This window comes from Aristolochia californica, unplaced genomic scaffold (assembly GCF_029961685.1).
Source record: "Aristolochia californica isolate CCGP_79_NKW_82.1479 unplaced genomic scaffold, dmAriCali1.0.hap1 SCAF_13, whole genome shotgun sequence".
NCBI classification, from domain to species: domain Eukaryota; kingdom Viridiplantae; phylum Streptophyta; class Magnoliopsida; order Piperales; family Aristolochiaceae; genus Aristolochia; species Aristolochia californica.
The window spans coordinates 4,445,492-4,461,453 of record NW_027181804.1 but is presented as its reverse complement, the minus strand read 5'-3'; the positions used below and the strand labels follow the sequence as shown (position 1 = coordinate 4,461,453).

Below are 15,962 nucleotides of genomic sequence, written 5' to 3'. Positions count from 1 at the left end.
TTCTTACCAGAAGTAACTCCTACTCCAACATCATTTTCCGATTTTTTTTCGGTAGCTCATATATAAAAAAGGAAGGGATCGGTTGCCTTTCACTTCCGTGGACTGAGACTCTCTGAGAGAAACAAAGCAGCGCCTCTTGATTTCACGCGCCGACTGCTTTGATCGTTTGTTTCCCGCGAGGCACAGATATTTGCGTGACAGGAGAAGCTTCGAGGAGTAAGGCTTCGTCGATGACGATCGGTTCTGGAGGATCGGGCGTCGTCGGTGAGTGCCTTCTCTGATCTTTCTGGGTTTATCTAACTTCTGAAGTTTTATCGTCGTTTTTATCTGTTATATGTACAATCCCTTTGTCCCTTGTTCTACCCTGCCTGTGGAACATTTCCAAAAATGTGAGTTATTACCTGTGCTTTGTTAATTTGATTGTTGATTTTTATCTGAACCTTGTCAAGGACATGATTCCAGAGATTGTGGTGAGTCATATGATTAAGTTTCAGAAAGCTGATGGATCGTTGTCCTCCTTACAGTAGGAGCTCGAAGATTTCGCGTGTTGTGAAATGATCCCTATTGCATTGCCCCCCAGTTTTGAGAAATTGATAGTAATTATCCATCTTTGAATACTAAATCAAAGATAAAATGCTCATTATGTTGACATGTTAAGAGAAACCATGCCAAAATTTTAGTTTTTCTTTATGTTTTTATGTGTTATCAGGATTCCATAGGACCTAAACGAGCATGGTGCATGGGATCAACAATTTTACATTTTACCTGTTTTATATTCATCAAATGACACGTTTTTCTTTTATGAACCGTTTTCCTTTCTTTCATTTGGGATAAGTCTTCAAACTGCCACAACAGAGAAAATGCTTTATATGTAAAGCAATTTAGATAAGCAATGTGTACACCGTGTTGGCTGTCAGAATCAATTTATAAGCCGTCAGAAGAAGAAAAAAAATTTTCCAAGGCTGGGGAATAGTACTGTTACCTATTCATTCCAAGCATCCTCACCCTTGACATTCTTATCAAAAGGAGGGTTCTAGTATTCAATCAGTTGTGCCTGCTCTACAGCCAAAAAATTGAAACGGTGGACCACCTGTTAATACATTGCAGCTTAACCAGAATCTTGGGGCCACTTTCTAACCAAAGTCTATTTCAACTGCTTTCCCTCATTCCAGCTGTTTATCAGTCAGCTTATCTCCATCCAACTTCACCAGCTGGTGATACGTCTCTAGAGGACCTGCCTGACCTACAATTGCTGGGCTATGTGTAATGAAAGGAAGCGAAGACAATTTAACGGAGCTTCTAAACCTGTAGAAGTACTAATTGAAGATATCAACCAGCAGGTCAAGGACAATTTAACAGAGCTTCTAAACCCGTAGAAAGACTAATTGAATTGTCAACCAGAAGGTCATCTTTTGGGCCTGTATCTGCAGGGAAGTCTGTGATCTTTCTGGAAATCAGATTAGAAGCAAATGGAAACTTATCTCGAGCATGTCTGGGTCCTCTACACATGCTCATGTTATTTGGATTTTGGAAAGCTTCAAGAGTCGGAAGAATTAAGCTAAATTTTGATCGGTGCTCCAAAGGGAACCTGGGTTTATCCGGATTTGGTGGAATCTTTAGGAATTATAAGGGTAATATCCTACTCTCGTATGCGGGGCCTTTGGGAATTTCTGACTAGATAAGTGCAGATGTACTAGCTGTCCTCCACTGTTTGAGAATCTATGTTGATCCTTTAGATGTTGAGGGTGACATCCTCTCTGTCATCAGCTAGTGTAAGAAGACCAGAAAACCACCATGGATGAGATTCTCAAGTTGGCTGCTAGAAATGGATCCTCTTGGTTTCATGTAAACAGATCTGTAAACGGTTTAGCTGATAAGCTTGTCAATGAAGGAGCTGGCCTGCAATCTCTCATTTTTTATGGCCCACCTCTTTATGTATTTCCTTTGCCTTTTGGCTTCCAATACATTTTCGCCTTTTTCAAAAAAATAAAAAATAATGATTCCAAGGAAAAGAAACTTGCTGTCCCTGTTAATTGATTCTGTCAGTAATCTATTCAAATAGCTACTCTTTATACAATCAGTGATTTGGCCAAGTAAGTATGCTGCCCACTTGTTGTTTTTTGCTCCCTATCTGATCTTGAACACTTTAAACTTCAATTCTGATACACTTCTTCATATTAAAAGGTTATGAGTGTGACAAATTTTGCTAGATGATCTGCACTTTACATTTCAAATTCTTAATTCAGGTTTAGAGATCCTAAATGTTTGACTGGTGGTCTGATATGAAAGTTGATTTTTTGTCAAATACTTCTCTTTTTCTCATATGATGTAGACGTTTAACTTCAGGCTTTTCCATCCACCTGGATCTGGAGAGGATTATAATATCAACTTTTATAGTTTATTAATGGCCAACTTGTTGCTATTATAGCCAATTGACTAAATTATACCAATCATTTCAACTTGAAATAGGGAACCATTTTGGAAAACTGAAACTCCAAAAAGAATAATTATTTGTGCTTCCATTCGGATATGGATGACACCGATACTGCTTATGTGCTTTGAGTTCCTAAAAATCGAAGGAAATTTGTAGGTGACTGGCGGAGAACATTTTCTGATTTACATGTTTGTTTATTGATTTTTTTAATTTTTTTTTTGACTTCTACTAGAGAATTTGTTAAAGTAAAGGAAGAAAAATGTACATGATACTATGTATAACTTAGTTTTTTAGGATTTTTCCTGAGGCTATTTTAGAGAAATTGGCAAGTGATAGAGTAAAGAGAGGGAAAAGAAACAAAGAGTTGACTGTCAAAAGGGCATTGGAGATAAGATCAAAGTTAGATCAAAGTTACATGCAAAAAGAAAATGGTTAATAACTGTTTGAACCATTTCTGAAACTGTGTAAGTTATGTGCATGATCTTAGAGGCATGTAGTCTCTAGAATAAAAGCTCCTTTGATGTCTAGTAAGTCTACCACATTGGCTTCATGGAGGTGTGCAACCAAGAAAATGGCAAGAGGGAATAAATTTGATGATCTCTATTAAACTGGTCTGTATGAAAATTATGTGTGAGAATAATGTTTTGACTTTGGAGTTGAGCTACTTTTGAGAAGGTGTAGAGAAAAGTCTAGGGGCAACAGTATTTCACGTGAAACGACAACAAATATATTGGAGATGTGTGTCTAACTGTTTTGTGAATGCCTGCATTGGTGCTATGCTTGCTTTGCTAGTTTGGATGCATAATCATCTACAGAAGTAGTCTTGTTACAGATAAACTAGGTTGTGCTTCAGGATTTGGGTGTGGGTAAAGTTTCTCTGTTTGGTAGGTAATCTTATGATCATGAACAGTAATGCTTTCAGATCTTGCTCTTTTGAGCCTGTTAATATAACTCAGCACTATTTAAAAAAAAAACAGTAGTACTTTCAGGTAACATATGGTTGCCTCTAGATATGTCTTTTTTCTTGCGTTTGACAGGGGTTTCAAGCCCTTGATAAAGTGGATCAGTTTGCTGCCTCCTAAAGTCAAATAATTCATCTAGTGCATGATATAAAGTAGGATTCTTGCCTTTGAATTACTTAACAAGGAGCAAAGAAACAGTGACAACAATGAAAAAAAAACTGAAAGCTTTGCATTCTTGGCAAGTAGATTCTGTAATCTCAATCATCTGCTTGTTTCCTCCATCGGAGATAGCTAGAAATCGGTGTCCTCTTTTCAGCTCCAGTATTTTGGTCAACTTTGATTGCAACTCAAGAGGTGTTTAGAGTTTTGCTAGCATTTTTTTTTTTTTTTTTTGAGAAAAAGTCTGAATGTATTACTGAGAGAAAAATATACATACCTTACTAAACAGAACCTTCCCCCACAACAAGATGTTGGAAAAAAACACCTAGTTTAGCCTTACTATCCGCTAAGTGATTAGTGGATCTAGGAATATAATTCCAAATACATTGTAATTGAAAAATTAAAGTACATATATCATCAAAAAGTTCTCAGTGCCGCCAAGGGGTTTGCTAGCATTGGTAGTGCTATCTGAGACTTGGAGGGAAGCATGCTTCTGGTTTACTGTGCTCATTTCTTCCTCTAGGATTGCATGTAGGTTTAATTGTGGGCAACACTCTTTGGGCTATGAACATGCATTAATCACTTTGGGCTATGAACATGCATTAATCACATCTCTAAGCCCCTTGTTGTCAAGAGAGTTTGCCAGACATACCGTCTAGGGTTTAGTACAGAAAATTCACCTTTGGTGCTTCTTGCAAGCTCATGAGAAGACAATGATTTACCCAAGTTCCTTTTTATCCCTTGGAAACATGCCTTTGGTATCACTATCTACCTAGCTGATTCCTTGGCTGGAAGTGGAGCCTTTTATCATCATCTTGTGGTTGGAAACCCTTTTTTAGTCGACTGCCCCTTTAATATTTTCATTGTTTTTTTATTGTGCTTTTATTTCTTGTCATCTTTGCACCCCTTGAGTGGCCTTCTTGTGTACTCCCTTGTTACTGAAACCTCTTTCTTGTGCTTAATGTAAAAAAATAATTTTCTGAAATTGATGATTTTTTTTTTAACTTGGAACAATTCTTAATGCTACAAATAGATATCAGTGAAGGGCTTATCAGCAACATTGATGTCTGAGACTTTATTATATAAAACAAGTTTTTTTTTCTATCTTCATGAGGACTATCTTTCTAATAGGACATACAGATAGTTCTTGAACTGGATGATGCATGGAGAAAATGTTTCTCAGTTGATTTGAATTTACTATCCCAAAGATGAAAATAACTTGATAAGCTGGTGGAGATAGCATCTAGTTTGTGACAATGAGTGCAGTGCTTTGACCTTCGTCTGTAAGACTAGAGATACCAGTCCAGAGTATGATTACCTAGAGATGAGGGAATTCGTGTTTATGGAGGGCTAATACTCAGGGACAAGCTAAAGGTGTTCCACCCGTGCTTGCTTCAGAAGACATTGGTGAATAGTTGCATGGTTCTAAATTCACTTTACTTAATATTTAAAACCCATAAAAACGTGAATTTTGGAATGGATCAAACCAAGGCTACCTGACTTTTAAAAAAAAAAAAAAAGGGTTACCTGACTTAATACTTGGTCTCACATCGGACAGCTCCAATTCCAAGATGAGTCAACTCAGTGGAGATCTCTGGCGGTTCAGACCTTTGTCTCATCTTAGGATCCGAAACCAAGTTGAGTCACTTGTGACACAGGTCTACTTACCGAGCTGGACTCCCATGGATGAGTCCATGTGTGAGTGAGCTAGAAAGAATTGGATAATGTTCGTCTAACTCATTGTTTTTGAGTCCTATCTTTTTACAGTTACGGAGCATTGTCAGTTGCCTCAAGCAATTCTGCATATTCATAAAGTCAAAATTGAGCAATTGCAGAGCTTGGTTTAAAGACTTAGGATAAATGGAAATCATTTAGAAATTAAGGTTTGCTAAAAGACTGAAAATCAGGGTAGTCACAGGCTAATTAGCATGAATCTCAACTTATTGAATGAAGGATTAAGTTTAGGAGATTACAGGACTGAAAAGCAGAGTCTGGAGTGAATATCTAATCTGACATTTTAGTGTGAGTAATAAATTTTGGAAGCATTGTTTTTCCACGCTATAGAGAGCACATCAACCTGAGGACACAATTTGCAAACTGTTGTCAATTTAAGAAGTGAGTTGCTGGTTATTCAGCAATAGAGATACTTGAGTATTTACGTCCGTCCCCTACATGGACATATGAGAGCTGCAAAATGTTTGCCATAGTTTTTTCCTTTGAAAAGTAACTGGCCATTTCGTTGCTGCATGTTCATCAACTATGAAAGAAGTTAAAAGTATTAGAAATAGATTCTTTGTGGAGGACAGATGATAAGTTCTACCACACCAATTTATGCACTGTATTCGTCCAATTTTTCTCTTGTGTTTTGTGTGTGTGTGTGTGTTTCTAAAATATGATAGAAAACTGAGGTGTTCTCAATACTCATAAAAGAGAGAATGGGCTCTTTAGATGATACTCCTCAGAATACTCAAGGTTCTTTGGGACATTCAATTGCTGTAAGGCCATGTTTATTTTTTATTTTTTGTTGTGTATGTGTGTGTGTGTGTTACCATGTTTATGTTTTACACTTCTTCGAGTGCCAGTGCCCTAGAAACCAAATTGGTATATTTGCTTATTATTCTTGTGCAGATTGGAGTTATATTTGGTATGGGCTGTTTTAGTTGCGAAGTGTGACTATATTATATGAAAATTATGCAATTATCATTACCTGCTCCTCATTCCCCCAGCCTGCCCGCCCCCCCCCCCCCCCCCCCCCCCCCACCCTCCTCCAAAAAAAAAAAAAATAGTCTCTGCAGAAAATTATCAATTATTTCTGTTGTGTCTTTTTAGGTACCTTACCATTTGAGGCAGGTTTCTGCTTCAGCATTTTCAATCATCATAGAGGAGCCAAAATCAGAATGTAACAACTAAATAGGGAAATGTTAGTCTAAGTTGTTTTATGTGCCTTTCATTTGTCTCAAGTTGTGTCTTTTAGAGGGATTTCACCCTATCTTTCAGCAGAATATGAATTTTTTTTTATTAATTTATCTATTTGTGCTAGAGTACCACTTAAAAGTGTAGCCAAGGATTTTGATTCCCTTATTGTACTCTTGATTTGTTTGGTATCATAATTATTATTTTTGTTTGCAATGCTTGTATAGTGTGTATCCCTTAAAAGCAAGAATAGCGTCATTGTCATCATTTCCATAAAATGATGAAATAAAATAATATTTTTCTTTTGCAGTTGACATGTAACTTCTGGCTAACACAGAGTAAATGCACCAAATGTCATTAGATACTGATAATGTTTCAAACATTGGCCTTCAAAAACAAAAGATACTGATAATGTTTTCATCGAACAATTATGCATGTCTAAACTGGTTTGATACTGGAAGAGTTCCATATCTAGCATCTCATGCCTACATTACATTTTCACATCAAAGATAGTATCCAGGTGTTGCTCTTTAGTGACTCCTCTAAAAGAACATGCAACTGGCAATTGCTAATTTCTTGTCTTTGTGGAATATACGATCATCATTTGTGTTGTTTCATATGTAGTTCCCCGGAACTTCAGATTGCTGGAAGAGCTGGAACGTGGAGAGAAGGGCATTGGTGATGGAACTGTTAGTTATGGTATGGATGATGGCGATGATATCTACATGCGATCCTGGACCGGCACAATAATTGGCCCTCATAATGTACAATAATTTTCTTGTGTTTTTTTCTACTATGATTTTAAAAAGTGGAAAATAATTCCTAATAATGAAGACTAAAATCTTGTTTTAATCTGAATGTTCTCTGCCATTGTCCAGTCTGTTCATGAAGGACGTATCTATCAGCTGAAGCTGTTCTGTGATAAAGATTATCCTGAGAAACCTCCTAGCGTTAGGTTCCATTCAAGGATAAACTTGACATGTCTCAATTCTGAAACTGGAGTGGTGAGTAAGAGGAGATGTTAGTTCATGATACTTTTGCCCATAGTGGAGTAAAGTGACTGAATTGGCTTTTGAGCAAATATGCAGGTTGAACCAAAGAAATTTGGGATGTTGGCGAACTGGCACGGTGAATACACGATGGAGGACATCTTGACTCAACTCAAGAAGGAAATGGCAACCCCACATAACCGGAAATTAGTGCAGCCACCCGAAGGTACTTTCTTTTAAGAACACCAACATATTGCTTCACCTGTCTTTTAAGTTCTGATGGGTTAAGGTTGGTGGTGCACGTTATTCAAACTCTTTTGGATCACCAAAGATTTATTTGGGTCATTAAGCCGGTGAAACAGAGCAACACAAAGGCAATGACTGATGTGTGCTTGATGTTTCTGTATTTTATTTCATTGTCATATTTAAAAGAAATTGTGTGTTGTGCCGAGTTCTATGTAACGTTGGTTTCCACTTCACGAGATGCATTTCTTCCATTAGTCCCCGAGTTTCGTATTAAGAAAACAGAAGCAACGTTTTGAGCTTCATGGATAAATATGAATTCGTTCCTGACATTATGAAAGGAGGTTTCATAGTCCGGCTGGGATCTGTGATGAAGATGGAGAGTTGAGAAAGCGGCCAGCAAGTTCGAACTTGTGAAGATGAAAATATCAAACTTGCGGCTCTGAAGCTCTTATCAGTACTATCGAGTTCATGAAAGGAAGATTGCAGAAAACGCAGATTTCTTATCCCGCTCCCCCTCCATGAAGCATGAAAATTTATAAATTTCTTGCATAAATTCATTGAAAGAGACGACTCATGCTAGTCTTAAAAATGCCTTTTAAAAGTTTTTGAGTCAAGCATCTTGGAGAGTTCATCAAGCGACCTCTCTGTAACGTCAAAGGGAAAAGATGAAATCCCAAATCTTATCCTCTTCGAGGTGTTGGATTTGGCAAGTATCTTCAGTTGTATCACATCATATCATAATGGTAGCAGCATTGGAAATTCTGGTACAAGTAACCAGCCCTAATCTTCATAACATGGTCACATCACTCTTAATTATCCATTTAAGTATTGTAGGTCACATGTACGTAGGCCACTTCATTTCCTCAATCAAACGGCTAGGATGGTTTTAGCTGATGCGATTCATCGTCCCACTAGTTTATTAGTAGTTAAATGAACCAGACATGGAGGGGAGAATTAGGTAGGGTAGAGCTATCTAATCTCTGAGAATGGGTTGTTACTAATTTGATCATTGGAGAAATTATCGTGGAGTTCTGGCAACCGACCGTCTTTAAGCAAATAGTGTAACTGAGGTAGAAAGAATCAAAGTTCCAAAAATCTCATATAACTTTTGAATTCAAATGAGCTTATCAACAAATGGGGCATTTTCACCAAATAATTACTCCCAAACGTTTTATATATATCTTTCTCGAGATGGGTCCTCTCCATCTTCCATTTTAATGGGTTCCTTCGCTGCATATTCTGCAAGTTTCTTTTAAGATCACAGATCTCGCTGGAGAGCCGTAAGAAAACCATTTGGCTCCTCACTGTGTTATATGGAAGGAAAACCAGTAGACAGACGTGGAAGAGGTGGTGAAGAACGGAGGGAGTCTTCAATCCTACGGCTGGAGTTAAAGGACTCGGGAAATGACGCAGCATCTGCTGCTGAGGTTCCGGGAACGTCAAGCAGTTCCAATTCTTCTCCGTCAGCTGCGTCTACTGTTACTTCAGATGGAAACCAATGGCAGGCGGTGGAAGGGATGGAAGTAACTTCGATGGTGTTGGGAGGTTGCACGCGGTGCCATATGTATGTCATGCTCCATCGAGAGAAGCTCAGGTGCCCCAGATGCTTCTCTTCTGCTGTGGTTAACTTCTTCCATGGATGACTTGAGAAGATGAAACTTCCTTTTTTTTTTTTTATGAAAGATTGGCTCTTTTATGAAGTATTATTTCCTGGTTTAGAGGATGAATCCATGTGTATATTTTGACAAATATTGATTCCTTATTTGTAAGGCTCTTGTAAATGGATTCAAGAAACAGTTATGAGTACCCAGTTTTAGATCTGCACGGAGGATTATGGACATGATTTGCTATCCATAATATACAATCAGGAGCAGTTCTTAGGAAACTACCGAGGCTGTGCACTCAAGCTCAAACGGTTCACATTAGAGTCTATATGAACCAATTCAATCACCCATATAACTATTAAATACACATTTAGTCATCCATTGAAATTCACAGAGATGCAGTCTGACGCAGAGGGACAAAAAACCGTTCAGCTTAATTTCTGAAGTTTCATATTAGCAGCTAATCCATAGTCCTTCCAAAGAGAAAAACACAATCAGTTGCCATCAATTGTCCTCCCCAGGGAACCTATAAACCGATCTTGAAATGTTGTTGTTGCTCTTGACTTCGTCACCTTTTCTTCCTCAGATATTGTGTTTGTATAGGGTTAAAAAAATTATTCCACTTCGCCTTGGAAAGATTACCAGCACTGAATGGGTACTAGGAGCTTCCGTGGCTCAACCATAAAAAAGTTTTGCAGGCTGCTTCTGTTAATGGTGTTTATGTTTCGAGTAGGTGTGGCATAAAGGCGAAGAAAATCTAAACTTGGTTTCTATGGGTGGGTATTGGCAGTTGAGACGGGAAGTTAAGGTGGGTATTGGAAGAAGAGATTACATCTGCAGGTTGGTTTTACATGCTCTCAGAAAACGAAAGTAGGCGAATCGTCCAACCTACTCTGCAAGTCCGGTAGACATTTTTGTTAGTTTATGCAGATAATCAAGAAAATCCATTTTCTCTTCAAGTTCTTCATGAAAAAGCCTTTTTCTTCGATTCTTCATCAAAATATATTGTCTCAATGCCCAAGGAAGAAGACAGTGCCATCATCGAAACTTCTTGACTGTATATAACATGATTATCATTTGCGATGAAATTTCATCCTCAATGACTGGTATTTTTGTCAATATCTATCTGAGAGAGAGAGAGAGAGAGAGAGAGAGAGAGAGAGAGAAGACAAGAGCAACCAACAACAAACAAATTACCAACCAAATAAAAGAAAAAGACGATCGATCTTACCTCCATTTTGCTACCTCCATGAATTGACATTTTTCATAGAAGGTCCAAATGTTAAATCACTCCAGACTTGGATAAAAGACAAGATTTCAAAAATCAGAAAAAAGTTAAGTATGTCTAAACAGTGTAGACCAGTCTGTAAATGACTACTTGAAAAGCATTTTCTGTCAACAGAACATAACTGCATTTATTCTATAGAGATATAGGGATTGAACACTAGAAGTAGAAGGTTTGCATTCTCAGGTATCCCCTCTGGAAAAAGAACAAAGGATCAGACCCAAATTCTACTACTGTAGTTGGACTACAGTCTTGGCTACGAACATAAGAAAATAATTGAGAACGAGGGTGGTCCGTTGTTCTGCTAGAGGCTAGAACATAAGCTCAAGAAAGCATCAGCAATAAATCCATGGGTGTCTGCAGAATTGAGAACCACGTAGCAGTACACCAACTCTTCCATCTCTTCCCAATCTTCCACACCCACTTCTTGAATCATCTCTAGTATCGAGTCTCTGAAGTCCGACAACGGGTTGAACGAGTACTTCACCGCACATAAACTTTCAGCGAAAATCCCACGAACATCTCCCGGTAAGCTCGCCGAGAAGCTGACATTCACTGTCGACCCTCTCCCGTTCCTCTTCTTCCTCCTCTTTTCCCTTTTTTCTTCTTCAGCAGCCATGGACTTTAAGAACCAACTACGCAGTTCAACCTAGTGAGAGACTGAAGAAGCAGAGCTCACACTCTTCATGGGTGCTGGCTCCTGTTTGGTAAGCAGTGAAGGTGGGGGTTTCGGAAGTCATGTGGCCTGTCCTGTTGTATTAAACAAGCAGGTGAATAAATAGAAAGAGGAGAGTGTGGGTTCCCTTCTAGTGATGGGCGTCGTTAGGTTTCTTGTGCTGAGTAGTTGTGGAAGATTCAGAAAAGCATTTATTATTCTGTAAATGCATTCGGAGCAGAAACACAAATAGAATGATGGAACTCTTGGACCAGCCAGTGTGATTTGATGTCTAGAAGGTGAATTTTTATTGCATCGTTCAGAATGGGATTAGCTCTACTTCCAGTCTGAAACAGAGGTGAGTGAAGGGCATGGCAACCCCAACTAATTCATTTTAAATAATGTGGCTGACTCACTGGACTTACTGTAGCAGTTCATCATTGGTCCCTATCTTGCAGTTCCATTCCAACAAAAAAAAAAGAAAAAAAAAAAGTCACCAATGAGCTCAGCATTTATTGGTTGCTATCGCTCACAATTTTCTTACACCAAAGCCGGAGGTTTCGTGAAAGGAGGATATCTTCAACATAAATATAAAACAAAAAGGAGGCTACTCTTTAACTTCCCTAATCAAAATTCAACTCAATTCTTTGCGAAGAACAATTACTGTTATTCCGATATCACTCGGCAGACTATACACACGACTCTCTCACGACTCTTCCTAATTTTTCCTTGTTTGAACATTTCTTTCACCCATTTTCGATTTCTGTAAATTTCCAATTGTTAGTTGAGTAATTTATCCAGATCAACCGCTTCAATGGTCAGCAGATTGGTAGAGAAGAGGGTATCATACTAACAAGAGCAAACTCTACTGTTAATCTTGCATGGTCTGAAAGGGAATAGTTTTCGGGCCACATCCCTCTCTCCGCTTCGGGAGGAAACAGACCCGCATTCGTCACGTCCAGAGCAATTGTATCATCATCCCTTCTTCCATCTTCCGCTATTTCTTCCAGTTGCTCAGACCACCTTGGATCCCATATACGATGCTGAATTATTCCATGTTAGTAATCATAAATTCCAGGTATTCACATAGGACATGACCCTTTTTCAAATTGAAAGACTACCTGAAATTCCTCATAATCAACTACACCGTTTCCATTGGCATCTGCTTGCCACCACATTTCCTGCACATCTCTGGGATTCAGCCCAGTCAAACCTAGCTGCACAGAGATGTATACAACATCAAAACTTAATATTCTAGCAAGGAAATTTAATCTCCCCATTAGATATTATAGAAAAAGATACCTGATCAAGTGCTTGACAAAAACCAGAGTAAGTAATACAGTCACCACTGCTATCACCTTTCAAGAAAGCAAATGCATCCTTTTCTGATAATGATGCTTGACGGAACTGATACTGCAGTTTTGAAACAAAATCCATCATAAAATGTACCCAATAGTTTGTATGCAATCAAAAGATACAAATAATTGAGCATTATATGCACCTTGACTATTCCATACACTGCTTCATTCCAGCTTGTCTTCAGAGGTTTCGTATGCTTGTTAGGATTCCGCAGCCATATAAAATCTACTCCACAGATGTTCCCACGATGATTCCTGTGGCTGACCCACTTTACGATGAACAACAAGAATGCAATTAGCATCATCAGGAAAAAAATGAAGGAATAGAAGTATGTAAGTATTGTAATTCATCGATTCAGTCTCAATAATATTCCCCAACCAATAAGAACGTAAAAACAACCTTGTGGGCATCTGCATCACTGTCTGTGTAGTGATGGGCAGTGTCATATGATGACTCAAATCCCTGGGATCTAAGAAATTTGTAGACATGACCACGTTTACTGCCATTCCAGTCACTGCAAAAAAAAAAAAAATTATAAAAAATTAAAGTCAGACAAAAATTAAGAAGATTCACTTTAGTAAGGTATGAAAAGCAGAGATGGGAAACTAACCCACAGAGTATGACAGGCATAGAGTTAAGCTTGTTCTCCTTTTGATAAGTTTCCACATAATGCAGAATCTTGTAGACCTGAGATAATAAATTATGAATGAAACTAACTGACAAAAACAGTGGCATTTCAAGACAGAAATTTGCGGAAAAAGAATCTAACCTGATGTAGTCGTACAATAGAGAGAGTAGAGTTGTGAGGAAATAACAAATGAGTATTCACAATGAGAATTTGATGTTGAATGTTGCCATATCGATTTTGCCAGAAGGGAAGAACAGATTCAACATGTAAGAGCTGAGCAACACGGTCTCCAAAATCATTAAAAAGGATCTCTCGGTGGTTTAGAACACTGAAGTAGTCCTTATGCACCGCTGTCAATAAACCTGCACACAAAAGAATTTTAGATTATCTCAAAGATAATCAATAATGCCAAAATTTTCCACAATTTTAGATTATCTCCATCCTTGATCTATTTAAATATTAAAATCTTCGTCAGATGAAGATAACTATGAGATTATGACACAATTTTTTTTATCCTTTTTTTTCAATTTACAGAGTATTGTATAGAATAGACTAGAGAAACAAGATTAGTTCTTTCTATCAATACAACCGGATTTATTTTCAGAAACATATGTAGGACAAACTTTTTTGGGATCTTCTGTTTTGCTTAGAAAAACAAAACGGACAGCAATTCCATCCATTGCTGATTAAAAAGGTATTTTATAACAAAAAAAACTTTCTACTGCATGATTCGCTTCTTTATGAATTGTCCAATGTCACTGCTAGTTCTGCCTCGCTCATTCCGATTGATTTTTTTAAAACTTAAACATGAAAAAAAGTCATACCGTCTCCACGATTATTTGTACGGGCAAGCATAAAGTTGATGTAACCTGCTTCACCGAGTCTGTTCTCATACATATCAACGAGCTCTTGGTTTCCTACCCAAAATTCCTACAAATGGAGTGACAAATCTATCGTTAATGAGCGCGCAAAAGAGTAAAAGAGAATAGGAAATTCCGAAAACGCTATGTCAGAGATTTAAAACAGAAGCAACAGTACACACTTGAAGACAAATAATGGACGACCGATCACATAACAGTCGATCCAATATGCGTTCATTCCTGCCAAACCAGTAAGCCCTGTACTCGCTCTCACGACAACTTTGATCCTGTTGTAACCATAAAAAGTATAACAGCTTAGATCACCTGAATTCCACGAAAGCAGAATAAGGATGAAACCTAAAACGAAATCAATCATATTCTACCTCTTTAACAAGTCTTTTATATATAGGAGCGAGGATATTGAATGTGGTACAGGATACGCAAGGTTCTGTCACCGAAGCATGGGGAGCACGTCGAGAAATCCTTCCTTTAATCTTGTTTTCAAATATGCCAGAATTGTTTTTCACTGCCTGATTCAGAAAACAAAAAAATCCGTTATCGCCGCAAAATCCAACATTGACATTCAAGAAAACGGATCAGGAATATCGAAATTTGAGAACGCTTATATATGAACCTTCTCTCGTTTCAACAAAAAAAAAAAAAAAAAGGAAAAAATTGTAAAACGACGTGCTTCCGGGAGAAAGAAAGACGGAAACAGAAATACGACGAATGGGAAAATAGACGCCAAAGGAACGAGCTAAGAGGGGATTACACAAATTGTCTGGAGACAAAAATAAAAACCCAACATTGGCCGCAATCAACCGAATATTCGGCTTAAAAACAAAGAAAACATCGGGAGCCGGAACGGGAGATCTTAAAAGAAGGCGTGAGGATCGGAGACCCAGGAATCTAAGCAAGTTCACATACCATCTCACAACACGACCGCGAAGAAAATCCTTCTCGAACAGGAGGAAGACGATAGCTACAGCAAGCATTAAACGTTAAGAGAACTCCAAAACAATAACTAATGGAAGACGCCAAATCCTCTTCATCGGGCGCCTGGACTCTTTATAGAACAGAGAAGACGGCTACCGCCAGAGACCGGAGATAGCCGGTTGATAACGTCAGTTACCTGCTGGCTACGAATTGCCGTCACAACGCCAGTTGCTTAGAAGGGCGCGTTTTCAGAGTACAGGCAGGGCCTGAACCCTGCAAGGAACGCGGGAAAGCCACAATAACAGACACGGCTTCTCTGATTCGTCGTATCATTTCATAGACACGTGTCGGTCTTCATGGCCCCATCTAGTGCGAAAACGGGCAGAGACGGTCCGGGAAGAGAGTGACACGACTGTTCCGCAGTTTCGCATCCCGAGGAGCCGCTGTTCTTTTTTCCTGTTTCTTTTGTTTAACAGTTTGCTTTCTGCAGATCCGAGATTTTCCGGTCGCTTTCGAATTCGAGTGCACAGTAACTTTCTCTGCCGACCATGCCGTCCTGTTGATCTTCGCAGCCGACGGCACCGAAGGGAAGTAGGGAACTGTAAATCGGTGTACAGATGGAGACGCGAATCCTAGAAATTGGCACCGAAAGGGTGAAAACTTATCTTGTCGCCTTCACAGTTTTCAATTCCCCGCCTGCAAAAGCACCTTTCGTGCAACTTAATAGGCGTCCCGTGGAAGCAAAAGCATGTCGATCAGAAACATTCTGGATCAGCTTGCGAATCAGTGTGCGATCACTGCGCCTCCGCAGGTTGCAGACGCATGTAGATGCATTACTCTGAGGTAAAATGTTCTCTCGTCTTTTTCTTTTTTTAAGACAAAAATACATTGTTTTTTCTCCATGATTCCAGCAAGTGGTTGGGACTTTGGTT

The 15,962-nt window shown here is 38.6% G+C and overlaps 4 protein-coding genes across 5 annotated transcripts; 2 read left to right on the top strand and 2 right to left on the bottom strand.

Annotated features, from left to right (window-relative positions):
- Positions 1 to 83: 83 nt before the first annotated feature.
- On the top strand, positions 84 to 7,919 carry LOC137948147 (ubiquitin-conjugating enzyme E2 variant 1D-like). The gene is made up of 4 exons (XM_068794115.1): positions 84 to 264; positions 7,093 to 7,232; positions 7,347 to 7,472; positions 7,557 to 7,919. The coding sequence occupies exons 1-4, from the start codon at positions 231 to 233 to the stop codon at positions 7,695 to 7,697; spliced, it is 441 nt and encodes a 146-aa protein (XP_068650216.1). The 5' UTR covers positions 84 to 230; the 3' UTR covers positions 7,698 to 7,919.
- Positions 7,920 to 9,016: 1,097 nt separating this feature from the next.
- On the top strand, positions 9,017 to 9,346 carry LOC137948543 (protein GL2-INTERACTING REPRESSOR 2-like). Its single transcript, XM_068794627.1, has one exon. The coding sequence runs from the start codon at positions 9,017 to 9,019 to the stop codon at positions 9,344 to 9,346; it is 330 nt and encodes a 109-aa protein (XP_068650728.1).
- A 1,550-nt stretch (positions 9,347 to 10,896) lies between these two features.
- LOC137948542 (transcription repressor OFP5-like) lies at positions 10,897 to 11,211 on the bottom strand. The gene has a single exon (XM_068794626.1). The coding sequence runs from the start codon at positions 11,209 to 11,211 to the stop codon at positions 10,897 to 10,899; it is 315 nt and encodes a 104-aa protein (XP_068650727.1).
- A 311-nt stretch (positions 11,212 to 11,522) lies between these two features.
- LOC137948352 (uncharacterized calcium-binding protein At1g02270-like) lies at positions 11,523 to 15,112 on the bottom strand. Of its 2 annotated transcripts, none has more exons than XM_068794418.1 (11): positions 15,022 to 15,112; positions 14,478 to 14,624; positions 14,277 to 14,381; positions 14,059 to 14,164; positions 13,376 to 13,596; positions 13,217 to 13,293; positions 13,006 to 13,120; positions 12,749 to 12,874; positions 12,550 to 12,660; positions 12,369 to 12,464; positions 11,523 to 12,290 (listed from the first exon to the last, which is right to left on the bottom strand). In XM_068794418.1, the coding sequence occupies exons 1-11, from the start codon at positions 15,022 to 15,024 to the stop codon at positions 12,066 to 12,068; spliced, it is 1,332 nt and encodes a 443-aa protein (XP_068650519.1). In that variant the 5' UTR covers positions 15,025 to 15,112; the 3' UTR covers positions 11,523 to 12,065. The 2 variants fall into 2 exon arrangements, with proteins under 2 accessions (XP_068650519.1, XP_068650521.1); XM_068794420.1 differs by having other exon boundaries at positions 12,190 to 12,270.
- Positions 15,113 to 15,962: the final 850 nt, after the last annotated feature.

Excerpts from the sequence above, each read along its gene's own strand:
- LOC137948147 (XM_068794115.1), top strand. The coding sequence starts at position 231 with ATGACGATCGGTTCTGGAGGATCGGGCGTCGTCG. Across the intron at positions 265-7,092 it reads TGGAGGATCGGGCGTCGTCG|TTCCCCGGAACTTCAGATTG; the intron begins GTGAGTGCCTTC and ends TTTCATATGTAG. Across the intron at positions 7,233-7,346 it reads CAATAATTGGCCCTCATAAT|TCTGTTCATGAAGGACGTAT; the intron begins GTACAATAATTT and ends GCCATTGTCCAG.
- LOC137948543 (XM_068794627.1), top strand. The coding sequence starts at position 9,017 with ATGGAAGGAAAACCAGTAGACAGACGTGGAAGAGGTGGTGAAGAACGG.
- LOC137948542 (XM_068794626.1), bottom strand. The coding sequence starts at position 11,211 with ATGGCTGCTGAAGAAGAAAAAAGGGAAAAGAGGAGGAAGAAGAGGAAC.
- LOC137948352 (XM_068794418.1), bottom strand. Across the intron at positions 14,382-14,477 it reads ATAAAAGACTTGTTAAAGAG|GATCAAAGTTGTCGTGAGAG; the intron begins GTAGAATATGAT and ends TGGTTACAACAG. Across the intron at positions 13,121-13,216 it reads ATGCCTGTCATACTCTGTGG|TGACTGGAATGGCAGTAAAC; the intron begins GTTAGTTTCCCA and ends TTTTTTTTGCAG.